This window comes from Capricornis sumatraensis, chromosome 10 (genome assembly GCF_032405125.1).
Source record: "Capricornis sumatraensis isolate serow.1 chromosome 10, serow.2, whole genome shotgun sequence".
Taxonomy (NCBI): domain Eukaryota; kingdom Metazoa; phylum Chordata; class Mammalia; order Artiodactyla; family Bovidae; genus Capricornis; species Capricornis sumatraensis.
In genome coordinates this window covers 29577948-29605685 of record NC_091078.1, presented here as the reverse complement: position 1 = coordinate 29605685, position 27738 = coordinate 29577948, and the positions used below count along the sequence as shown (strand labels likewise).

Below are 27738 nucleotides of genomic sequence, written 5' to 3'. Positions count from 1 at the left end.
CAAAGAAAGAATTCATTTTAAGCTGAGAACTTATCATAAATTAAAAGGAAAGTAAAGATAATTAGTAGTAGGATATATCTCTGTATTTTAAGGTAATTACTAACTGGGCTGACTGTAGACTTTTTAAAATGAAAAAAAAAAATTACCCAAGAAATGCAGAACACTGTAACATTTATAACTGCAAAGTTTAAAATCATTTGCACAGCATTTCCAGTGATAGTTCAAGTCCATCTACAGTGCAGCCAAGTATCTTTCAATCTCCAAGATTCACCTTTTCAACTAGAAATAACAATGCTTACTTACCCCTACCTTAGTGAATAAAGCAACTTCTCACTCCAGCTTCATCTCATTATTTTTCATTTCCTTCTCCTACTTTTACTTTCTACCTGCATTTCTCCATATTTTGTCAAAGAAGTCAACCTGAAAAGCTGCTAAGCCCTAACCCTTGCTCTTATATTTTGGGGAATCCAGGCTGGCACATTAACTCCAGCCATAATGGTAACATACTACACACATTTTGCACATTTTGGAAAAAAACCAAAACGCAGTGATTTGTGAAGACTAAAAGAACTGCCTCAAGTTTATTGTAGTTTTCTAATCATAATGCAGATTACGTTGGACTGAGATTTCTGGCATGCTGCTAACAGGAAAATTCTGCCTTATAATTTGGCCTCTGGTGGTTGTGGCATTTAAAATGCAATAAGCACATCCCAGAAGCCCTCTGCAGATGTATTGTGAACACAATGTATAAGCCCCCTGTTCCATGAAAAGAAACAAAGAACCCACGCAGCTGAGAGTCAGATAATGTGGAATGAAAAACAACAACGAGAATGACAAAAAAAACAAAACCCACAACTCAACTTTGCCCCAAATGTTCTGTTAGCTATTAGGTGATAGCCAATTTTTCTGCTCAGCATTAATAGCCCTGAAAAACTAAACGCCAACAGGGCCACTGGTCGAGCCAGCTTAATGAAGAACATATTTCAAGGTCTCTTCTCCCCTGCCACGGGAGAACAAGTCTCCACCTGAATGGATGTGACAGCAGCGCTCGCCTCGGTGCCTTTAAAGTGAACTAAACAGGGTTTCATACATATTTATCACCCTGACATGTGATTCTGCTGCCTGAACAAACAAGATCACTACACTGCCATCTTAGTGACTTGGAGAACTTGGAGGAAAAGAAGGCAGCCTCAGATTCTGGCGTACAGGCTTCAGAAGGGACCTGGACATCTACGCTCACTTCTAGTGCCTGCGGACAAGCCTGCCCTCCACAGACACAGCCTTGAAGGGACTAAAGATGCGCAGGGAAGGAGAAACTACCATTCCAGGTAGAGGGGCGGGGAGAGAGGAGGTACAGGAATGTAAGCCTTTGTCTAGGTCAACGGGCAGATTCAGGGACTTCTCGCAAGCCTTACTCTGTTTCATTCCTGTGCAAACACTGATGGAAGAATAACGCTATTACAGAGCAGCCTTCTGAACGTCTCAGCTCTGTATCACTTGGCAATGGCGGCTTCAGCAGTGGTTTTTGCCCACAACTTCCTTCCTTCCCTCCATATATCATCTTTCCACAGATGCTAGGAATCTGCAACTGCTGCAGTTCCCGGAGGCGTTCTCACCTCAGGGACCAAGTCAATAATAGTAACAATAAGTCGTGTAGCAAGAGATCCAGAAAACTTTCGTTCTTAAGTGCTTTCCGCCATCAATAAGAAAAATGTGTCTCCTCAGTAAGAGAATGAGTACAATCATTTTTATTATATTAATAGCTACACACTGGCATTGTTTTCTGAGGACCAGATCCAATTTCAAATGTGACTCTACAGTACAAGACCACAAACTTATTTGTTATTTTAAGGTCTAAAGTTTGAAAATTGGATTAGAGTAAAAACATTCAAAGAGATATACAATATTCGGTACTCCTATCTCAGTCCTGTTCCAGGCTTTTAAATAAAGGAAAAAAAAAATTCATTAACTTTTGGCAGCAGTATTGGTGGAGAAAAGTGTAAGCAACAATTGAACAGGGCTTCCCAAGAGCAGGAAGTGAACCTGATGCCTTGGGCTTACATAAAAGCAAGTGAGAAAATCCACAGGGGCTAAAATCTCTATCCATCTCAGCAACAATAGGTCTTCCAGTTGGTATTGGTGACTGGTGTTTAACTGTTAGCCAGAGGAATTAGGATTTTGTTTTTTTTTAAAGAGCGGCCAGTGGAATGAATCGTATCACAGCTGACAAGACAGTTAAGCCAATCATAAAAGCATTTTGTTTATGCTAGCTCTAAATGAACAATCTGGGTAGTCCAGAATCTTCCTGACTTTGCAAGGGGCTCCAGTGCACTGCAGTCTATGCGATCCATGATAAACAGCTGCAATTATGATAGTGAAACTGAGTAAGACCCTGCAGGACCACCCCAGGGATAGACCTCCATCTTACCCCCACCCCCGCCTTGGCCCCTGCCTCTTATTTGTAGAAAAGCTTTAAATTTGCTCTTTGATTACATAGCAGATTTAATTAGAGAAGTGAGAAAACAGTCAAGCAAGACAAAATAATAATAGTTAAGTCATACAACAAAGACAAAGACCTTTATTTTATTTCCTCCTCAGGGCTATAAATAATATCCTGAGCCATGTCCTTGAGTTGTTGTGCAGATACTAAAACCCCCACTAGGTGGAAGAAGTTAGCTGCATGCTGACCACCAGTACACATAAATCCCAGACTGGCTGGAACCAAAAGACTGATGGCTGAGATTCCTGAAACATCACTATTTCCTCACCATCAACCCATCAGAGAATTGGGCATGAGCTGATCATGCACCCTGTGTCTCTCTCCCCTCAATGTCTTTCAAAACCCTTCCTGAAAAGCGATCGAGGAGCTCATGTCTTTTGAGCACAAGCTGCCCATTCTCCTTGTTTGATGCCCTGCAGTAAACATTGTACTTTCTTTCACCACAGCCCCGTCAGTGGACCAGCTTTGGTGCACATCAGGTAAGCAGACCCCAGTCTGGTTTGGTAACAATTGCAAGACTATGAGCTCTCAAGTTCAGTGATACAGCTGGAGGTTTCAAACCATAAGGACAAAATAGGTATTTTTTAAATTTTCTTTTTAGGAAGTAAGATATTTTCTAATTACAAAAGTAATGCACGTTGCCTCCACAAACTGAGAAGGAAAGGAGCACAAGAAAATTAACATCCCTAAGCTCAGCACCCAAGTATAATTACAGCCAACATTTCTGAGAATAGTCTTTCAGACTTTTTTTTTCCCTAGCATAGATATTAAGAATCAAATTCTGATGAAGAATTTGATCACAAAACATCCCTTATACACTTTAATTACAAATTATGATTACGCAACAAACATCTCTTCAAGGCATTCCAGAGCTGAATTTAGTTCTAGCATAGGCTTGGCATTAGACTAGAAGGCTCCTTTTTAGGACAGTTCTTACCATCAAGTCATCAATCCCATGGTCCAGGCTCAGAAGGAAGCAGATTTTTCAGACAAGAGTCTTTGCAAAACGAAGGTATCTATCTAGCAGATGTATACAAAAATAAAGGAGAAAAACTGCATGCTGGTTTGTGCCTGTGTCTTTCTTTGCTTTAGACAGGATTAACATATTTGGAGGTGCTGAACCTATCTTCCAAACATGATCTTTTAACAGGGCAAAGAGATTTCTATTCATCTACTTAAATACATTTGATTCAGTTTTTATAGGTATGCGATACCATCTGTATCACAGCAGATGGAAAAGGAGGTATCTCCTTTATGGTAATAATCTCATTTTGTTCTCAAGACCAAAGAATTCCTTTGAAATGCGCATAAAAGCAACACTCACTATCAAAGACAACCGCCGTAGCACAAGCAACAAAACCAAAATTGCTCCGTAAGTAGCCTCTACGCGGCCTCTGGGTGAAAAATGTTAAACACTTCCCTGGCGAACACGTCAATTTACTCCTCTGTCCATCAGTGTCACCGGCAGCACGGTTTCTCTTAGTAGGCTATCATAACAAGTTCTTATCCAGAAGCAAGCATCCTAGAGTCATATTAAAGTAATTACACAGTGGGGAAAGTCTTTTGGTACCAATTACTCTAAAAATCTTCCAGATGGAGATTAGTTCTACCACACTGGGTGGCAGAAAATGTGAGGCTGCAACAAAGGACTGGCTGAAATCCTTCAGGAAAGCCCGGGGGATGGGTACAGTAGGCCTACAGCCCTTCTTTCCAGCAGTTATGCAAGAGCCTTCCAGCTGGCCAAAGGTACAGGGATTCACCATGAAACGGCGTGCAGTTGATCCCTGGTGTCTAAAGTGAGGGATGACTGTTCATGTCACAGTAGGCACAGCTCTGGAGCTTGCCAGAGACTTCAATCTCACACTACCTGCTGTCAGTGTCTTTTCAAAAGTCTTAGAAAGAACCAGGAGCATAGAGTAAGGGGTTATTTCTTATGGATTCAGTTTCAGTTTGAAAAAGTTCTTGGGGATGGGTGGTGGGAATGGTTGTACAACAATGTGAGTGTACTTAATGCCACTGAATTACACTCTCAAAACTGGCTGTAATGGCAAGGTTTACGTCTATGTTATCGATACTTCTGTGAAAGTTGCTCAGTCGTGTCCCACTCTTTGCGACCCCATGGACTGTACAGTCCACGGAATTCTCCAGGCTAGAATACTGGAGTGGGGAGCCATTTCCTTCTCCAGGGGATCTTCCCAACCCAGGGATCAAACCCAGGTCTCCCACATTACAGGTGGATTCTCTACCAGCTAAGCTACAAGGGAAGCCCAAGAGTACTAGAGTGGATAGCCTATCCCTTCTCCAGTGGATCTTCCCGACCCAGAACTCAAACCAGAGGCTCCTGCATTTTATTACTATATACACATATGGAATTCCCTTATATAGGGCTTCCCCGATGACTGTGGGTAAAGAATCTGCCTGCAATGCAGGAGACACAGGAGACATGGGTTCAATCCCTGGGTTGGGAAGATCCCCTGGAGGAGGAAATGGCAACCTGCTCCAGCATTCTTGCCTGAAAGCTCCCATGGACAGAGGAGCCTGGTGGGCTACAGTTTAAAGGGTCACAAAGAGTCAGACATGACAGAGACAAAGCGCACGCACGCACACTCTCTCTCTCTATATATATATATATAAAGTAAAGCAAAGTGAAGTCGCTCAGTCATGTCCGACTCCGCGACTCCATGGACTGTAGCCCACCAGGCTCCTCCATCCATGGAATTTTCTAGGCAAGAGTACTGGAGTGGGTTGCCATTTCCTTCTCCAGGGGACTCTTCCCGTCCCAGGGATCAAACCAGGGTCCCACACTGCGGGCAGACGCTTTACCATCTGAGCCACCAGGGAATCATATATATCTATATGTCTCTGAGACATGAATATATACATATATAATATATGAAAATAAAATCTAGGAACCAAGTGGGGATTCATGTCTCAGAGACATGTTGACCATCCATTTGCCCAGGTTCTACAAATGGGATTACTAATGAGCTACAGATCCACCTAGAACTCCCCAAACAACAGACTTATATCCTCGTACTGAACACTTTGTTTTGACTGAGGATGAACATATGACCCAGACGTGTGAAGACCGGGGCTCCACATTACAAACTACTCTGGGTAACCTTTTTTTGCATTGTCCAGTTTGTATTAATGTATTACCCAGTCTCTTTAGAAAGATCCATGCCCCTCAAAAAATTAAAGTTTTTAATATATGAAAATTTTTCTCCTAACCAAGTAAAACTATTTCTTTTAATGTAAGAATTCTGAAAAAACAATCTGGAAAAAATAATAATCTGAAAAAATAATTCTTAAAAAAAAAAAAAAACTACGTTTCTCCAAGTTATAGCTTTATTTATAAGATGTTCAGAGCTTAAATTTTAAGTTCAAACCTTCTTATGCCAAATATATTACTATAATTAACGTCTTTCTGTTGCACATGGCTCTTAGGCGTTCACTCTATCCAGTAGCTTGCTTTAAGGGACATCAATGTCCTTGGAAAGAAGGTGGGTCATGATAATAAGCTAATGAGAGGCTAGTTTAAACTACACATTACAGAACAACTCACAATGAAAATGAACCTTTCTTGAAAAAAAGAAAGCATGATCTGGCTAGGATATTGACTGCTTTATAATGTCCTTTAATCAAAGATTCCAAATACCAATGACTATGCAAGTTGAAAACAAAAAAATGTTTGTTGAAGTGTTAAAAATTAGGGCATCTGATTACACACAAAACTCAGAAAAGGAAGCCTTAAAGCAACATGCAGAATAATTGGTCTAATGCTGCCAAGGTGTGATAAGAGTCAAAAGTTGAACTAATCTTCTACCTCGTTTTTCCTCTAAATCAGAATGCACAGGAATAAAGAAAACATTTCAACACAGAAATTCCACCATAAATCTCCGCTAGATAATACTGACCGAGGATCTCTATCCTTCACATTCCAACAGCTACCATATAAACCAAATTTTGTACAAGATTATAGTGGTATCTTTATTCAATAATTAGGTAGGAAAATAAGAATAAAAAGATGGATAAAAGGTGCCTGGACCATTGCATGGTCTGAACACTAAACTTTCTGGTCTTTTCTTCCAACATTTGATATGTTAGAAGGTAAGAGAAGAATTTAGGAAGGTTTTTTTAGGCTCCAAATATCCTTTTGCTATAATCTCATTAGAATACATATTTTGATCAAATTAATGAGTGAACTTGTTAGTAATGCCAGTGAATAGAAAATACAAGGAAAGATTTCTACCTTTTACAGCCATCTGAAAAAAACACCAATAATAGTTCTCTTTGGATAATTTTATACCTATTCACTATTTTGGACATGTTGTGTTAAATAATGAAAACTTAATGACCCACTGTTCTCAAGTTCATACTAAATAACCTGCATGATATTTGCCCTAAACAAATCTTACTTTTGTAATTTACTATTAAGCATCAAGGAGAGGAAAACAAAACAAACAGGAGGGGAAGGTAGAAAAATCTAACTAGAAAAATTAAAATTTCTGTATGTTTTGTGCGTTGTCTTCTATACACTATTAGTGATTGAGGTTAAGTTTCAACATTTGTTATTTGTTCAGTAACATATTACTCACCCATCTAAACACAACTGATTGTGCATAATTTTAACTATCACAGATACACATATTTTTCTCCCCTCAAAGTGGCATTTCCCTTTGTATCTTCATATATTAGTACAAAAGACCTACTTCTGATTGCCAAAAATGTCCATATATTCATTATAGATTCAACATAAAAAGAGAAAGAAATCTCACATTTGGCGTTAACTCTCATAATCCCAAAATACACCGACTCCCGTGCTAAGGCCTCAGGATCATCCGCAATTTCTTAAAATGGTCGGTATAAAATATCTTACCTCACCTAAGCAGATGAGCTGGGAACCACAGTCTTGAGTATCACACTGCTGCCATCTTCACTTAGGTATTTTAATCTCTAAAGAATTTTAGCTACAACCTCATCAGCAAATGTTTCAAGCAAAGTGCTAGATCAAAGTCATTTTTTCCCCGCCCCTAGAGAAGAAAACAGGCAGGAAAGATAAGAGGGGAGAAAAGGTAATTTACCTGCATCAATTTTCTGGAGAGCTCATTAGTGAGGAACTCTTCTTCCTTCTCGTAATTTACAGCAAGGGTTTCTTTCTCCTTCTGCAAAGCTTGAATTTTCTTGAATAAAGTGTTACTTATGAATTCTTCTTCCTGCTCAGCCCGGGCTTGCTGTTAAAATTTTCAAAAAAAGAGGAAAACAAAACAAAAATATGTTAAGCAAATAGGAATTTACTAATTGAAATATAGTTCTTATTTTCAGAAAGGGCTCCCATTTTAATTAGAGCTCTATTTTTAACTGTGAACCAATATATCCCAAGACGACAAAACAGAGGAATTGAGTAGCAACCATAAAAGTAAATCTGTTACCCCAAAGGGACTTCCTGTACTATCATCTTAAATGGATAGTGTGTCAGGCGCTCAGTTGTGTCTGACTCTTTGCGACCCCTTGGACTGTAGCCTGCTAGGCTCCTCTGTCCATGGGATTCTCCAGGCAAAAATACTGGAGTGGGTAGCCATTCCCTTTTCCAGGGGATCTTCCCAACCCATGGGTCGAACCCAGGTCTCCTGCATTGCAGGTAGATTCTTTACTGTCTGAGCCACCAGGCAAGCCCTATTAAAGAGATATTTCAAAGAACTTAACAAAGATGGTTTGCAGTTTTTAGAAGCTATCCCAAATCAATCACCAGAATACAGAAAGCTCCTTCTCCTATGGCAGACGGGTCCAATGCTGCGGTATGCGTATCAATTCATGACAACTCTCCACAAGTCTCCTCATTCGAAGGGTTCAGAGTTAAAACACCTAGGTAACATCTTTTACTGAAGCAAAGAAGTACCGTTTATCAAAGTAAAATCATGTCACCTCTTCAAGATGTTACTGAAAGGGTTTGGATATGAAATTTGAAAAGCAATACAGATAGACATAGATGAATTTACATGTTCATTAAATACTTATTGGAAGGAAATATAGCAAACAGCTAAAAGGTAGCTGTTGCAAAGAGTCTAGGGGATGAAAGACAAGGATGCATGAGAGGAGCGTCATTTTTCACTTATTTCCCTACTGGGAATTTTTTGGAGGTGAGGGCAAGGACAGGCATTACTAAATGTTAAAAACAGAAGAAAAGGGAGTCAGGCATCATTCAATGGAGATGAAAATATTCTCCCATGGATTTCTCCCTCCACGTGTGTTTTAACAGAATAAACAGAAAAACCTAGTCATCCTTGCAGGAAACCAATTTTTTTAAGAAAATGGGGGCTTGTTCTAAATGGACTCAACTCTCTTCAAAGTATCTTTTAAGCTGCAACATTCTGATGCATGAGTCCCCAGTAATGCAGTCCTATTTCATCTGCCAAGTCCAAGAAGGAAAGAACTGCAGCAATTCCAAGCCTCCAACACCTGTCACTTATACAAGACAAAGAGGGCAAGAGAAGAAAGGGCACCTACCTGAAACGATTTTATTGTAAGAGGTCCGACAGCCACTCCCAACTCTCCTGGCTGGGCTGGCTGGGATTGCCTCCCCCACCTGGAGAGCCCTGGTTTCTGGGGAGTTCATCCTCCCTGCTCCCCATCATAGGCAGGAAGGACGCCAGTGCCTGGAACTGCCTGCTGAGCAAATCTACCAAAGAAAGTCACGTGTATGTAGGACTAAGACTGAAAAAAGAGCTACATAGAAAATGGAAGCTTGGGGAAGAGGTCTGGCTCTCCAGTTCTTTAAGACATCATCTGGCATAGGCCAGGAGAAGTAAGCAACAAAGAACACATCACTCAGCTAACCAGGTTTTATGACCAGCCAAGCGCACCCAGGGAGCAGGCCGGAGGTTCCCAGGGTTCCCTTACACACTCTGTAATTCATCAGCGCTTCTCAAGGTCGTGCTCTTTACCCAAAGGTCAAGGAAGCACAGCCCAGGACTGGCACTTCTTCTCCCCTTTAAATTGACCCCCAACTCGGCTTCAAAACTCTAAGACTTCAAGACCTCATACTAGTGCACTGGGCAAGAATCCAAAGCATTTCTTCCGGGCATATATGACACACACATCCAAGCCCGCAATCTGTTCAAGTTACCTGTTTTTCTGGTTTTGACTGACAAAGTTCTATATGATTTGAATTTTGATTATTCTAAAAGGAACAGGACAAAAAGGTAGAGAAGGGAACTGTAAAGCCTTTGCAGGTGACTCTGCACTTAAATTTCAAAAGGATGTTTACCATAAACTCACTTCATTATCAGATCAGACTCAACTTCTTGTGTGTTACCTGGCATTGCCTATTTAGATGACTGGTAAATTTACCCACAGTCCAGTAACAGAGAACCAGGCCCCAAGGCCCAGCAGACTACCACTCCCTCTGCACAGGGACCTAGAAGTGAGAAGCCGAAAATAACAGGCCAGGCCCTAAAAGTTGAAAAATAAAAAGGATTGGGGGCAAGCTAGGTCTGTTCTGTAAGTGCCTTCCAAAGTAAGTGATGGTTGTGAGAGACCCAGGCTTTAGCCAACAAACCTTGTCACCATTTTAGAACAGCCACTTATTTCTAGGCAATAGAAATAGAAAAAGCTCTCCAAGGACCCACCAACAACACAAGGAACTGTTCTATAGAGGCTGGTTAAAGTCTATCTAATTTAACAAGGGATTAACCAGGCCTGACACAGACCTCCTTTCACTAAGTTTTTGCACTGGGGATTGTTACTCTGCTTCCCATAGCATCTAAACACACAGAGAAAAAACATCTATCTGGGAGATAAGACTCCAGGTCCCCAAACATAAAACTAGTTTACCCTTTCTCCAACTGGCCACAGAGCATTTTTAAGAATTAACTCACGAGGGAAAGAGACAGCGTGTTATATCCAATATGGCTCCAGAGAAAACTGTTTAAAAACTCAGCTCTAATGTACTGACGACCATGGGTAAACACGATCGTCACAGTGGGTGCCGTGCATCACAGACAAGCAAGAAACATCCATTTGGATTTTCCCTGAAGGTTACCCTCTACTCTTTAGGCATTATCTTCTCAATTTTCATCTCAAATCCTGTCTTTTCCTTCTCCTTAAATCCAAAACAGGCTTCCCAGGTGGTGTTAGTGGTAAAGAAACTGCTTGCCAATGCAGGAGATGCAAGAGAGAGACAGAGGTTCGATCTCTGGGTGGGGAAGATCCCCTGGAGTAGGGAATCGCAACTGCCTCCAGTATTCCTGCCTGGAGAATCCCATGGACAGAGGAGCCTGGCAGGTTCCAGACCACAGGGTCGCAAAGAGCTGAACATGCCTGAAGTGACTTAGCATGTATGCACACACACATACATTCCAAAACAGCCCTTTTCGTTTAGGCTGTAAAAGCAATCACTTATCCAATTTATCTCCCCGAAAGAAGCCGAGAGCTAGATAGACCACAGACTAGGAGCAAAACAGGCCAGGTGCTATTTGCAAGGATCTTGCGGTTGGACAGGTGGACAGAACAGAGATAAAAATGGGCTGACATGAAATCTCAGTTTTATCAATCTATTTCCCTTTTATCTGAAATGCTTGAAAATCTCAGCATACCTAAACACATCCAAATTCAAAAATCAAACTCTCTTCTCAAAACGACAACAAAAAAATCAATTAAGGTTAGCTTCTAACTCCCTAAACTCTCAAAAGAAACTATGAGCCAAACAATTACAAACTCTTTGTTTTGCATATATTTGTAGAGTTGAAGACTGCAAAAATCTGGGGGAAATCAAAAAATCTGTGATTACAGATATAAAGAACAAACTAGTGGTTACTAATGGGGAGAGCAACTACAGAAGGAAGGAAGAGGTACAATCAGGCGTAAAATAAGCTACAAGGAAATATTATACAACATGGAGAATATAGCCAATACTTCATAATAACTATAAATAAACTTTTAAAAATCGTTAATCACAATATTGTACACTTTGTAAGTTACATAATATTGTGCAGCAACTATACTTCTATTTTCAAAATGTGATTATATTTTCATGTTCGATAAGGTTCCAACTGCTGTGTTCAGAAGCTGAGTGAATGCTAGCATTACCTTATTCATTTATTGGTGTCTGCTACTTTGCCCCCCACCCAGCAGGGTTCACTTGACTTCTGCTGATGTGAGCAGCACAAAGAGTACAAAGCATGTCTCAGTCTCCATCACTGTTTACTCATTCCACAAAAGTCTGATTTTTAAAAAAAGAAAGAAAATGAAAAAAAGAAAGGGACGGGTAGGGGAGACACAGGAGCAATTTACCAAGGTCTTTGGAAAAAATGGCAACCCATTCCAATATTCTTGCCTGGAGAATCCCATGGACAGAGGAGCCTGGTGAGCTACAGTCCACAGGGTTGCAAAGAGTCAGACATGACGTAGCGAGTAAACAACCATCAGGGAAAAATAAAGATCCATCAAAAAATTCTTAGAAAACAATTACTTCCTCCTGAGTCACCACATATTTATTTAGGCAACCATACTCAAATGAGCACAATTTTCTGCTGATAAGGAAATCATTCTGACCCGCTGCTATTATGAGCAGGGTACAGATTTGATAGGAGATTCCCCTGTGATTGTTTAGTGCTTCGTTCTCTATCAGGGATATTTCTGCAGATCAAGGATTGGCACAGAAAGGAGAATGTGAAAACTCTCAACAAGAGCACTCACTGCTGGCAAGAAAATCCAAGTACCAAGACCAAAATTATGTAAGATGATGCAACTCATCATCTGTCAAGAGTAAGAAAAGGATGGTTTCCAAAGCAAAAAAAAAAAAAAAAAAAAAATACAGGCATTTATCTCTCTGACAGCAGGCACAGGTAAAGGATATAATGAAGAGAAAGCTCAAGTGCCTACCAAGATTTTGCAACTGTTTTACAAAATTACCTTTAATTTGAATGCTGTTTGCTTTAATAACAAAAAATCATAATACTAAGATACCTTGGGGGTTGGGAGGGAGGCTCAAGAGGGAGGGCTATACACACACACATACTCATGGCTGATTCATGTTGTTGTACTGCAGTAAAGCAGTTATCCTCTGATTTAAAAAAAATCTCCTTGAAGCTCTAATTTTTAAAATTCAGGCAGGCTGGTATTTATTATTTTAATTACTTAAATTCCTTACATTTAGGAACCTATTTACATCCATTATTCTAATTATTTAAATTTATTATTCTGTTGCTTAGTAACTTACAACTCAAATTTTAATGATCTTAACACCTCAGTTTGATAAAGCATCTGAAACCAAATTGTCAGGATGGCAGAAACCAACACCAAGCCAGGAAACTGAGTAACACTGCTCTCGTTTATGAGGTACGCCACTGCCTGTATCAATTGTTCTGGGAGATGCTTGGCATTCGGTGGAGCTCATGATAGAGGGCTGGCGCCTCTTACAAGATTAACCTGGACACGGTCATACCCATGGGTTTATCAGAACAAACTACTATCCTGCCGTGGTCCTGCATGGGCTAACGTTTTAAGCGCCAATAAATCCCCTGGAGAAGGGAATGGCAACCCATTCCAGTATTCTTGCCTGGAGAATTCACGGACAGAGGGCCTGGCAGGCTACAGTCCATGCGTCACAAAGAATCAGACAAGACTGAGCGACTCACACACACACACTGCAGTGGTGGGTGACAGGGAGGACATGCGACAAGCCCAAGGCCCACACCTGTGGTTTTTCTATTAGACGAACTAAGGAAGTGATGTCAATTACATGCCTGAGAATTACAATCCTCTACTTAGGCCATGGAAGCACCAGGTTATCTCGTGCTTCCTCCACACACTGTGTACCAGCCCACAGTAAAAGCAATTAATAACTGATAGATGAAGGCATTTATATTATTTATTGCCTCCCAGTATTGTCAGCAGATCACTAAGTACACAAGGGCCAGAAAGGAGTCGTTATTAGCCCTCACAAGTGTGCTAAGCTGCCCCAGACACTGTGCTCAGGCCATTGTTCCAGGACTGCAGGGCAAAGGCGGAAACAGCGACGAAGGGGGACTTTTCAGGATAAGAACGCAGAGAGTCTTGATGTTAAAAAGGACCTTAATGGTTAACCAGTTTCATCAAGCTGCAAGGCCTCTCAAACCAGCTTAGCGAAAGACCAGCCCTCACCACCAGTCCGCAGGGGGACAATACATCCCTCCGTGAGTGTCCTACTGGACACGAGCAGAAACAGCTCTACAGATGTGCTTTGCCCCGTGAATTCAACAATACCCGAACTGGTCCATGTCCAGTTCAGGAAAGATAAGAACTCTGGTTGCTTGCTTGGATACAGAGCAATGAGAAATTGCTAGGGAAGTTACTAAATGTTTACAGTGGATTATGGGTTAAGAATTTATCTCCCCTTGGGCCAGTGACAAACAGAACAAGCTCACAGGCCAAACTTTGAACAGCATGACGTGGGGTGGAAGAGGGGACAGTGCATACATGCCACCAGACTCTGGAGTCAGGCTGCCTGGTTTATAAGGGACCTATGCCCACCTCCAGCTGTGTAACCCCAGCTGAGTCACAGGACCTCTCTGGGCCACTACATTCTCCTCTAGAAAGTGAAAATAATGGCACCTCCCTCCAGGTTGGTTATGAAGATAAATTCACACAATTCACATCAAGAGCTTATCATGCTCATACCTTGCATGAGTAAGCATTTGAGAGACATTTAGCAGAAGAGCTTGAAGAGGGGATATGTACAGGATGATTCATGAGAAAACAGTGAAGTCTTAGGGAATCTCACTTCCTTTAGCTAAAAGGGGCAATGAACCTATTTGCAAAAGCACAAATAAAGACACAGACGTGGAGAACAAACACACGGACACCAAGGGGGAATGAAGGAGTAGGATGAATTGGGGGATTGGGATCGACATACACACACTATAAACAGATAACTAATGAGAACCTAATGTACAGCGCAGAGAACTCAACTCAGCGCTCTGTGAGGACCTAAATGGGAAGGCAATTCACAAGAGGGGCCGCATGTATACACACAGCTGATTCACTGTGGTGTACAGCAGAAACTGGCAAAATATTGTAAAGCAACTATACTCCAATCAAATTTTTAAAAAGAAAAAAGGAGAAATGGACACAGTCGTGGCACAGAAAAAACATATATACAGTGGAAGAATTTCAAAAGAAACATGGTTTGTATGGACTGTCATAAAAAGATGTCTAGGGACTTCCCTGGTGTTCCACCAGTTAAGACTCCGTGCTCCTGATGCAGAGGGCCTGGATTTGATCCCTGGTCAGGGAACCAGATCCCACATACCACAACTAAAGATCCTGAGGGCTGTAACTAAGACTCAGTGCAGCCCAATAAAGAAATAAAATTTTTCAAAAAGATGTCTAGCAAAAAATGGTTAAGTAAAACAGAGAAAGTAAAGGTGGAAGGGCTCTACATTGAGCTCCCAAACAAAAACCACATACCAAGGACACAAAACACTGTAAGTCAGTTAACAGAAACTGTAGACAATTCCACAGTCACTAACTGCCCTACTCTCATGATAAGCAATGGCTTCAGACCTCCAAATTCTCATAAACCATAAAATAATTTTACCTAAAACATGTACAAACAAGAAGACCAAAAATATGGAAGATATCAATAGATATAGGAAGGAAAATGGAAAGATTTTTCTAGGAAGAAAAACCAGAAAGAGAAAAAGAGAGTGAGACTATCTAAAAAGATGAGGGCTTCTATACAATCTGAGAATATCCCATAACTAATTCAATGAAAGACGTGAGGGAACTCCCTGACTGTTTGATGGTTAGGACTCGGCACTTGCACTCCAGGGACCTGGGTTCAATCCCTGATATGGGAACTAAGATCCTGCAAGCCAAGGGGTGTGACCAAAAATAAAAAAATAAACACAGCTCCTCATCCTGTGTTTCTTTTGGCCGAATCTGGCCACCCTATCTGGTTTCCAAGTGGCTTTCTCTTAAAGTTCAGGTTTGGGGGTACAGCACCATACTCACATCCTTGCCCCTTCTTTGGCAAAAGACTGCTGTTCAAGATAGTTTTCCAAAAGTTTCTTTGGTACTATTTTCTCATTTTTTTCCTCTCAAAATTTTTTATCTCCTCCTGCGACATTTCCCAGATCTTGTAGTATACAGGAACCCCAAGTTTCGAACCACGCCCCACTGTTGTGACACCAGCAGTGGTCAGCCTCAACGCTACTTCTAGAAGCTCCTCTTCCCCCAGTAATAAACTGCTTTTACTTGTCAGCGGTTCTGGTTGGCAAACTACAGTCACTAGATTCCTAAAACGTAATCCAACACTCATTACACAGCATCTCCTACACGGTAAGCTCTTTGTGGACAGGCAGTGAATACCAGTCATTGCCCCTTCCCTGAAGGGATATATAATCCTTCCAGCAATTAAAGAAAAGTAACATAGTTAATCCATACATTTAGCAGTTGCCTTTGGAATACTCTTAGCTCTATAAAATAGCCTGAAGAACCAAGGGATTTAAAATGAGATTAAGTGGTTCAGATGGTAAAGAGTTGGTGAACAATACATGAGACCTGGGTTCAATCCCTGGGTTGGCAAGTGCCCCTGGAGAAGGGAATGGCTACCCACTCCGGTATTCTCGCCTGGAGAATTTAACAGACAGAGGAGCCTGGTGTGCTACAGTCCATGGGGTCGCAAAGAGTTGAACACACCAGTGACTAATACACACACACAACATAATTAACCCATACATTTAGCAACTGGCCTCAGAATAATCCTGGTCATATAAAATAGCCTGCAAAGAACCAAGGGATTTAAAATGAGATTGAGATGCACAGAAACTGTGGAAAATTCTGAAAGAGATGGGAATACCAGACCACCTGACCTGCCTCTTGAGAAACCTATATACAGGTCAGGAAGCAAGAGTTAGAACTGGACATGGAACAACAGACTGGTTCCAAATTGGGAAAGGAGTACGTCAAGGCTGTATATGTCACCCTGCTTATCTAACTGATATGCAGAGTACATCCTGAGAAATGCTGGGCTGGAAGAAGCACAAGCTGGAATCAAGATTGCTGGGAGAAATATCAATAACCTCAGATATGCAGATGACACCACCCTATGGCAGAAAGTGAAAGAGTAGAGTGAAAAAGTTGGCTTAAAGATCAACATTCAGAAAACTAAGATCATGGCATCCAGTCCCATCACTTCGTGGCAAATAGATGGGCAAACAGTGGAAACAGTGACAGACTATTTTTCTGGGCTCCAAAATCACTGCAGATAGTGATTGCAGCCATGAAAGTAAAAGATGCTTACTCCTTGGGTGGAAAGTTATGACCAACCTAGACAGCATATTAAGAAGCAGAGACATTACTTTGCCAACAAAGGTCCGTCTAGTCAAGGTTATGGTTTTTCCAGTGGTCATGTATGGATGTGAGAGTTGGACTACAAAGAAAGCTGAGCACCAAAGAATTGATGCTTTTGAACCGTGGTGTTGGAGAAGGCTCTTGAGAGTCCCTTGGACTGCAAGGAGATCCACCCAGTCCATCCTAAAGGAGATCAGTCCTGGGTGTTCATTGGGAGGACTGATGTTGAAGCTGAAACTCCAATACTTCGGCCACCTCATGTGAAGAGCTGAGTCATTGGAGAAGACCCTGATGCTGGGAAAGATTGAGGGCAGGAGGAGAAGGGGACGACAGAGGATGAGATGGTTGGATGGCATCATTGACTCAATGGACATGGGTTTGGGTGGACTCCAGGAACTGGTGATGGACAGGGAGGCCTGGCGTGCTGTGGTTCATGGGGTCGCAAAGAGTCAGATACGACTGAGCGACTGAACTGAACTGAGATGCACAGAAGAAAAAGCTAAGTATTGTATCCACTATGGTAACAGAAGAAACGGCCTGGTACATGAGCACCCATACACCTGTTGAATAATGAGGAGCATAATCATATATGAGGATACAAATTTTATATTATATACATATATAAGCGTGTTTGTATATATATTTATAAATGAATGCTTAACTCTATGGACTCTCAATAATAAATGATAACAGCACTCAATGGTGAAGCATTGATTATATTTCTGGCACTGCAGCAGGCTCTTTCATACAGTCTCTCATTTCATACACACCTTGGCTCCACCATTTCAGCCCTACATCATACAAGGGGAGAGAGAAGCTGAGAATGGTCAAGCAACTTGCCCAATGATCCAAACTACTAAATATCAGGGTAACAATTCAATCCTCAATCCTGGACTAGCTCCAAAGTGCCTAGTCCTTCTATGGACACCACTATCCGAGAACAATGTCTTTCGCTGGTTCAAGAGATGCAGAACTAACCAAGCTCCAGAAGTGAAACCCACTAACTACTAAAACCAACATCATCTGCACTGTCACACAGCGCCTGAGCATCATAAAGCAGTTCACCTTCGGGAGGAGATACCCTGTAATTTCCTTGCCTGAACAAGGTAACGAAATGTTAGGTGCGTGACAGGTGATCTGTAAGAACTGCAAAAGAGCCACTTTTTGCTACTGCCGCCATTGCTGCTCCAAGAAGGAGACCACATATATCCTGGTGGTACACGCGTCATATGTGTACGTGTATGTATCGCTTCTGGGTATTGACAGGAAGCTCTTCTCCCCTCCTCCTTCAGAGAGTGAATAAAGGGGTAGTTTTTAGGGCTACAGAAAGACAATGTCAAGGAGAGTAGGGGGACAGGTCTGCCTTAAGGAGGTCAACGAGGACATGGATTCAAGTTTACAAGGAAGAACTGCAGGATAAGACGAGTCACATGCTGTGTAGAAAAGAGTTAATGTAGCAGGCTGAACTTCTATCTTCTGGAAGACTGTTTGCAAAGGTAGCTCTGGGCTGGTGACTGAGAACTTGGGTTTGGGGGTGGGTTCCCATCAAGTTGATGAAAGTGGCTCTACTGCGTCAAAACTTTTCAAACAAAATGGTCTGTGGGGCTTTCCTGGTGGTCCAGTGGTTAAGAATCTGCCTGCTAATGCACGGGACACAGATGCCATCCCTGGTCCAGAAAGATTCCACACACAGGGGAGCAGCTAAGCCCCGTGCGTCACAACTGCTGAGACCACACGCTCTACAGCCTGTGCCCCACAACAGGAGAAGCCGTGACAATGAGAAACCCATGTACTGCAACTCAAGAGCAGCCTCTGTGTGCTGCGACTCGAGAAAGCCCACGCACAGCAACGAAGACTCAGTGTGGCCACAAATAAATTAATAAAAACAAACTAAAAAGAATCGGTTTGTGGTGAACACCTGCTTTCCTGAAGGAGTCTAAAATGTTGGTGCATGTTAAGCAGAGGGTACCTACAGGACCAGTCCCCAGTAAAAAGCATCACTGCTGTGTCTCTGAGTGAGCTTGCCTGGTAGACAGCATTTCACAGGTGCTGTCACAACTTGCTGCTGGGGCATCAAGCACATCCTGATTAGCTCTCCCAGGAGAAAACTCCTAGAAGCTTGTGCCTGGTTTCCCCTGGACATCACTCTGTGTACTTTTCTCCTCTGCTGATTTTGCTTTCAGGCCTTTCACTGTACTAAATCTTAGCCACAAGTATGACTAGATTCTGAGTCCTATGAGTTCTCCCATCAAACCAGAGGGTGCTGTTGGGGACCCTTGATAACCCTATATCTAAAAAAATCCCCTGCTCTGTAGTTACCTAAATGGGAAGCAAATCCAAAAAAGAGGGCTTATATGTACACATGCAGCTGATTCATTTTGCTATATGGTAGAAAATAACACTATACGCCAATACAAATTAATTAAAAAAAATTTTTTTAATATAAAAATAAAAAGAATGCCCTTTCATCTTTCTAAGGCCACAGGGAGCCATAGAACAGAGCACACCTCACACCTACTGTGCCCTAATGATCTCAGTGCAATGGTATAAGCTATAACCCAAAGACCTGAATTTAAGTGCAATGTAAGATGGACCTGAGACCACTTAGACAGAAAAATCTCCCCCTATCTCCAGACTCTGGAGCTCAATAAGGCACCTCAAACGAACCAAACACATCTCTTGAGTGGACCTTGGTTTTCCTTTTCTTCCCTGTTGTGTGCCCATGCAATCTACCAGAAAGCCCCATTTCTAACTGAAACAGATCCAGAATGTTCCTTTCTCTTCTTCTCACTACCTAAGGGGCAGCCGCCACCACTTCATGTACAGCCACCTTGCTGGCCCTGCTGATCCTCTGACTCTTGTTCTCATACAATCTACACTCCAGCCGGCATCCATAGTGGTATCAGAGGCAGAAAACTGATCACTTGACTGCCCTGCTTCAAGCTCTCCACAGACTTCTCACCATCCTCAGAAACAGCGATTTCCTCCCATAACCCGCCAGTCCTCCCACCTGTGATGAGGCCTCTGCCTGCCTCTTCTGCCCAAGCTCACAATACATGGGCCACATCAGCAAGCCTATTCCCACCCAGGCCATAGTCACGATTCCTGCGGTGGGAGTTGGACGCTAGACCCTCTGACCCAAGGCAGGGTGGCCACCAGTCATTTCCCATCTCCCAAAGAGGCTGGCTCTATACCAAACTTAAGAGTCAGCCCCAAGTCGTCTGCCACCCCATGACCTTGCTTTCTTTTCATCAGAGGATCCACTGGAATTTCTTTTTCTCTTCCCTTTCTTGTTTGCCAGCCTGTCACGCCTCACTAGAGTATGGGCTTATAGGCAGGGCTGGGTCTGCTGGGGCCTGACGTGGGCTCAGAGCCTAGAACCGCACCTGGCAGAGGGCAACCGCTCAGACGCTGGATCAACAGGCGCACACACACTCACAGGCAGGAAAAACCTCCTCTTCCTCTATGGGCCTTTTCTCCCTCCCCTCCTCAGTTGGCTAGCTCACGGTCAAAGCATTAGGAAAGGTTCTCCGGACAGAACAAATGATGGAGGTACTATCTCTGCTCTTGGAGGAGCTCACAGTCCAGTTTCTCCAGACCCTTCCCAGCCTTTCATGACCTGACGTCGGCTCTCACTGCCAAACTGTAGCCTGTGCTTGGCAGCTGGGACTTCCATCTTGCTCCCCCATCATCAGTGCTGACCATGCTCACGCTGCACCCGATGGTATGTGGCGGACCACCCGCATGCACTCTCTCCTTCCTCCTCGTGCTAACAGTGCCTCCCACAGAAGAGCTGAACACGTGTCCACCCAGCTGGAATACACCCCCCAGCCTCTCCGCCAGCTAGGTGCTGCCACCAGACTCGTTTCTGGCCAACGGGAGGCAAATGGAAGCGGCAGGCAATAACTCTGGAGGCACATCTTTAAAAAGGGAAGAGGTTTCATCCAGGCTCATGTCTGCTTCCCACAGGCTGGAGCCAGACCTGGCAGACAGGAGCCGGCTCCCACCCCAGAGGCCAGGTTTACCATCCCTCACGATGCCCACTGGCAAGTGAACCACCTCATGGAGCCCTGGGCTGTTAAGTGGGAGCAAAAGACACTCGGAGCCACCGAACTTGGGCGGGGTGGGGGGGTCTCCCTTTCAGCAGTTTAGCATCTACTGTAACTAACACAATTTCTGAAATGAAAACTCGTCAGGATGAGAGGAGAGGCAGGTCTAAGTTTAGAAAATCTCCCCTGAATTAAAAAGACAGAAAGCTACAGCATAAGCACTCTGATCCCAAGAACAAAGGCTTTTAACAAGGATATGTAAAATGCACTCATTTAATAAAGAGTATAAATTATAAAAGTGTATTATATAAATGTATATAAATATCACACATCCAAATCACTGTAAATATTTTAAAAATTAATAAAAGTGCACCCCAGAAATGTTAAAAGTGCCTTCAGAGTTGTTAGGTGACTAATTTGTCATATAACATCCACTAGTCTGAGAGCCTCACCTTGTATGTACTAAGCACTCAAGTACTATAAAAATAAATATTCACCTTGCATTTGTATGTGTGTATGTACACACACACAGACACACCCCCCTGGTAGGGACTGCCTTGCAGGCAAAGGATTCCCGAAATCCAGTACCAAGATTGCATTGTGCTTAGTCGCTCAGTCATGTCCAACTCTTTGCAACCCCATGGACTGTACCCTGCCAGGCTCCTCTGTCCATGGGGATTCTTCAGGCAAGAATACTGGAGTGGGTTGCCATGCCCTCCTCCAGGGGATCTTCCCAACCCAGGAATCGAACCCAGGTCTCCCACATTGCAGGCGGATTCTTTACCATCTCAGTCACCAGGGAAGCCCAAGATCGCATTAGCATCACCAAATAATCATTTTTTTAAAAAGGGGTGGGGGAGGTGGTGGTAGTCAAAACTACTGATGCCCAGCCCCTTCCCCAGCACTCTGGGCCAGCTCTGAGAAGGGGAGCCACAGGTTCTGGCCAGCAGTCCAGTGGGCAAACCAGGAGCAGAAGAATGGACACTGCAGCAGCCCTTGGAAGACCTCAGAACTGGTCCTGGCTTTGCTGTTAACATCTAATGAACCTCAGCAAGCTTCCTTCTCCCGTAAGCCGACACTCCCCCTCTGTAAAATTGGAGATGATCCTTTATGACACAGCAGCTGAGAAAAATCAGTCACCTACTCAAGAGGGACTCTAGGGAAAAACCTGTTGTCATGGGAGGAACTGAGGCCATGCAATCGGGCTGTTCAGTAGGGAAGCAAGAACCAGAGCCAAATATCTCTCTTCCCCATCAGGTTCTCTTCCTCCATCACCATCCTGCCCTGGGGGTACCGGGCATCCTGCTTGGAACAGTAATTCCTATGACATCCCCCAAACTCAGCTGATACCTGGCCGCAATGAGGATGGTGCTGTGATTGAATGTAAGAGAATACAGTTTTCCCTGCAAAGATAGCAGGCCCCTGGACCAAGGGACTTAGTTGGGAGGAGGGGAAAGAAAAGAGAAAGAACAGATTTATTACAGAGAAGCAGAAGACTCTGAAGTAAATAAGCAGTCTATTACAAAAAGCATTGTTATCCATCCCTGTTAGACGTTATGCTTATACATTTAATAAAAACTGGTTCATGTTATAGGGCTTCCTGATAGCTCAGTTGGTAAAGAATCTGCCTGCAATGCAGGAGACCCTGGTTCGATTCCTGGGTCGGGAAGATCCCCTGGAGAAGGGAAAGGCTACCCACTCCAGTATTCTGGCCTGGAGAATTCCATGGACTGTATAGTCCATGGGGTCGCAAAGAGTCGGACAGGACTGAGTGACTTTTACTTCACCACATAGGTATACTGTGTCCCCTCACCACACTTACTATATTGTAACTATTCTTTGTGACTAAATGTTCCTCTGAAGATTTCTCATATCACAAATGTCCCATCTCACTGACAGGCATCTCCCTGACATTCCAGATGTTTTCAATACTTCTGCCCTAAGGACTGTTACAATGAACATGCTTCAACAATGTCTAATACTATTCAGGATGGATGTTCCTTCTAGCAGCTTTCGGTAAGCAGTTACAACGTGGGGATGTAAGCAAACTGCTTCCTACTTTCGCATCTAGAAAACTGTGTCTGTTTCCTCTGCTGTTGCTGGCGGGGAGGGGGTAGCCAGTTGACTTCCCACTCACACTCTGCTTGCTTCTTCTAAGGTAGCTAGGGGTTTGGCTTCTGTGCTGACGTTCTGTGGACGCCAACCTCTCTGGAGAGGGGAAAGGCACGATGCTTTGGTTCTACAGAAGCCTGGCTTTGTGACTTGGGGGTTGTTGGTGTCTGGAGAGTATCTGCTTTGCTGTGAGGGAGACAGAAGGTTTAACATCGGGCAAGGGATTAATTTTCAGAATAACGTTTCTATTCTGGTTGGACATGAAGACGTGGTGGTCAACCTAAGTCAGCTTCTTGATACCTCGGGTTGAGTCACTTTCCAGATAGGGAGAGGGGAAAAAAAATTAGTCCATGTGTAGTAACTCTCCCTGACAGAAGTGCCCAGAAAGCTCATGAATCAAGGATCGTTAGCAATCAAGGATCAATTGGGTCATCAATCCAAATCCAGGAGATTTTGAAAACCGAAAGCTGCACCCATTGGGCAGGAAGCCAACCAGCCTGACCTGCGTTCATTTGGTGGCGAAGCCTGACCCTTTGGGCACATGAGGCTGCTTGCAGCTTTATTATGAGCCCTTGCGTGGGCTGCCCATACCTGCTTGTGTGTTTGATGGACCACTGTTCCGACCCAATGGAGGTGTTGTGCTGTATGTGGCAGAGGCTCAGTGTGACCTTTCCACAGCCCACCCAGTTATGGGTTGAAAAGCGTGCCCCCCCTCCCCCCACCACAAAAAGATACACTGAAGGCCTAACCCCATGGTACCTGTGAGTATGGCCTTATTTGGAAATAGGGGCTTTGCAGATGTAATGAAATTAAGATGAGGTCATTAGGATGGGCCCTCATCCAACATGACTGGTGTCCTTACAAGAAGGGGAAACGCAGACGCGCAGGGACAACGCCATGTGACTGCGGAGTCAGAGACTGCAACGCTGCAGCTGCAAGCCCGGGAACGCCTGGAACTTCCAGGAGCTGGCAGAGGCAGGAAGCATCCTCCCTCAAGGCTTCCGGGGGAGCACAGCCCTGCCAGTGCTTTGATTTCAGACTGTCAGCCTCCAGAACAGTGAGAGAATACATTTCTGTCATTTTGTGTGTGTGTGTGTTTTTTTCATTTTGGCTGCACTGGGTCTTCACTGCATGCAGGCTTGTACCCTGCAGCAGTTCCCTGACCAGGGTTTGAACCTGTGTCCTCTGCATTGGAAGGTAGACTGTTAACCACTGGACCACCAGAGAAGTCCCAAATTTCTGCAGTTTTAGGCCACCAAGTTTGTAGTACTTTGTTATGGCAGCCCTGGGAGATGACGACACATTCATTCCTCCCACCCAAAAGCCTTAATTCTCAAAGACATCTGGTCCCAAGGAAAAAGGGCTGTGTAAAGGTCATTCCAAGCATTGTTTTATTCTGACTATATCAAAGTAACGCTTGGTATCATTCGTTCTTTCTGACAACTGGTATTTAAATAAATTTGTGGAGTTCTTGTAATAAACTTTTTGTATTAAAAAAAAGAAGAAAGAAAGAAGGAGGAAATGAGAACACAGGACACATGCTTAGCCTTTAAAATGAGCAACCAGGGGAACTGCCTGTCAGTCCAGTGGTTAGGACTCAGTGCTTCCACTACAAGGGGCACAGATCTGATCCCTGGTCAGGGAACTAAAATTCTGGATTCTTCACAGGGTGGCAAAAAAAAAAAAAAAAAAATCCTGTAAAACAGAACAATTAAAATCATCCAAGTACATGCTTGGTATGAAAACCAACGTCCCCCACTTCCCTGACATTGAGACAGTACTATATTTAAACACAAAACAGCTGGCAGTGTCCGAAACACTGAAGAATTAACTGTGGTAAATCTACTAAGATTTAATATTAGAAAAGAACAGAGTGAAAACCAGGTATTTAACAGTGAAGTGTATGTGCGTGCACGTGTGTGTAACTTCCTTACTTGTTTATTTAGCAAATAGATACCAAATAAACGTGTCTAACATACGTCAGAAGCCACAGGGAATACAAAAAAGCTACAATGAGAAACAGAACTGTACACTCTAAGCGGGATGCAACAGAGGGACGAAATGATCTCCCAGCTCTGAAAATTTCTCTTTAGCACTAAACTTGCCTCCTGTTCTCCTACCCAATCAAGACTGGAGTTTTAATATTTTGATTTTTTTTTTTTGGTCAACTGTATGAGAATAATCACTTTGAAATATTCCATTTACAGGAAGTGGTCCATGGATTAACCAGAGATACACAGAGATGGACATATGAAAATGTTCACTGAGTTGTCATCCACACTAACACAACCAATTCATTAGCCACAGGAGACAAGCAAGGGCAGAAATGCCTCCCGCCCTGCCCCAAAGATACAGACATCCTAAATCCCAGGGCCTGTGAATATGTAACTTCCATGACAAAGGGGAATTAAGGGGAGAGATGGAATCCAGGTTGCTACTCATCTGACCTTAAAATAAGGAGGTTATCCTAGGATATCTGAGTGAGATCAGTGTAATCACAAGGGTCCTTTAAAATGGTAAAGAGAGGCAGAGAAGAGGTTAGAGTGAGGCCAAGTGAGAGGGACTTATCTTGCCATTGCTGGCTTGGAACACAGAGGAGGAACCATCAGCCAAAGAACAGAGGCAGCCTCTACAAGCGAGACCAAGCAGAAATGGATTCTCTTGAACCTCCAGAAATGAAGGTGAAGAAGCCCTGCCACACCGTGGTTTTAGCTCAGGGAGACCTGTGCTGCACTTCTACGGAACTGTAAGAAAATGCATTTATGTTGTCTAAAACCACAAACATGGTGGGCTACAGTTCACGGGGTTACAAAGAGTTGGACATAACTTTAGAACTAAACCACCACCAAACAACTACATGTGTGCGTGTAATCTGTTACTGCAGAAGCAGGAAACATAGGCACCGACAGATATTAGTTTATTCTAACAAAGGAATAATTACACTACCATAATTAAGAACAAGCGATGACTGTCACAGGCACTCAACAGCAGAAGAACAGGGTGGGATGAACAACACGATCCCCATTTTGCTTGCTGAAAAGATCCACATCAATCCTTGGAGGCACTAGAAATGATAGAAGCACATAACCCAGAGCAATAAAGGGGGTTCTGGGGGATGGCACTGATGACACAGTCTTTATACAATGAATCTGTTTTTCAAAGTTTCTACAAGTAGTTGTTTATCTTCCAGAAAAAAAATACTGAAAATAGTGAAAATAGGCAGAGGTCTCCTCATCTAGGGTGACTGTAACAGGCCCCTTCACGCCTGAACCAGGGAAGGCCTGAGACAGACAAATTCTAACAGGTGACGAAGAACAGGCGGAGGGACTAAGAGGTCAGAAGACCACAGAAGTTCAAAGACTCTTGTCCAGGTGAACTTCAAGGACAAAGACCTTTTTTATCTTTCTATCTCCAAAGGCTGAGTCCTGGGCACACAGCGTGCTCTCCTAGCATTGGCAGTTCACTTGAAAGTTGCTGATCTATTGAAAACTACTCCACAAGTCCAAGTTACATCTCCCAAGTTACCAGAACTGTCTGGTTAGTTCTCCGGTTACATGACATAGCGACTGGCCTGCCTCAACACTATTGTCCCCGTAAGCCCTGATACCTTTGGTGTGCGATTCCGCAGAATCCAATATTTTTAAGGAACACGCAGATCATGTTACTATGTTAGAACAGAAATCCTGTACTCAATTGGATGTTTTGAGACCTGCACAGGCACTGAACAGGCTGAAACCAACCAAGCTGAAAGCTCTGACCAGCCCAAGTCTGTCAAATGGTATTCTGAATATGTCTGATGATAATTATGCAAAGAACACTGATACATGGACATAATCTGGTACTATTTACTCAGACCAAAATACTAAGGTAAATTCTGCAATCCTCAAAAAACAGTGGTTACTAAAAAGCCTTGAGGAGCATTTTCATGACCCCAACCATGTGTGAGAAACACACACACATTCTTGTCTCACTACAGACAAGAATGTGTGGACACACCTGCCTTTTTTTAAAAAGCATCATCCCTGATGTGTGAGAGGCCCACCTGCATCCCTAATAGGTTACTTGCCACAACTATTTTCCCACCATGAAATCGTCTGATGTTTCTCAAAGTCTCTCCTATCTAGAAAAGATACCATGCCAGATTTTTTGTTTTACAGAAAGTTCCACCAAATATTTACAATAAAGATAACTGTCATGTTATACAAACTAAAAAAAAAAAATCAAGGAAAGCTACCCAAAATGACCCTGCTTCCAAAACTGTACAACAAAGAAGCCAATAATATATGTAAGGAAATCTTAACTAAAATATTAGCAGAATGAAGGTGAATACAGCAATGTAATTAAAATGAAAAATATTACCTAGTAAAGTTTATCCCAAGAACAAGTGGATAGTTCAACGTGAGGTGTTATATTACTGTATTTCATTAAGATTTTTAAGATATTAACAGATGCAAAACATTCACCAAAAATTCAGCTCACACGAGATACCAAACAAAGCAAAGTCCTACGTCCAGGCTTCTACCCAAATGCTCTCGTCAGACAATGTATTCATCAATAAAGCACTGGAAGCACTCCCAACTGAAGCACTGAAGGTGGGAACAAGAAGGACAGCTGCCCTCATCAGTATTCAACTCTGTACAGAACATCTTAACACAATTAAACCGGAAATACGGTGAGGGGGAGGGTCTCTTACACTTCGGTTAGCTTCCGAAGTAGGCTTGTGAGTGGGAAACGACAAAGTCA

The 27738-nt window shown here is 43.0% G+C and overlaps 1 protein-coding gene across 1 annotated transcript in view; it reads right to left on the bottom strand.

The window, feature by feature from the left end:
* CCDC6 (coiled-coil domain containing 6) overlaps window positions 1-27738 on the bottom strand; it is a 106610-nt gene that overhangs the window by 45823 nt on the left and 33049 nt on the right. The window contains exon 2 of the mRNA XM_068981925.1: window positions 7585-7734. Within this exon, the coding sequence (XP_068838026.1) occupies window positions 7585-7734 (150 nt within the window). The remainder of the gene's footprint in view (window positions 1-7584; window positions 7735-27738) is intronic.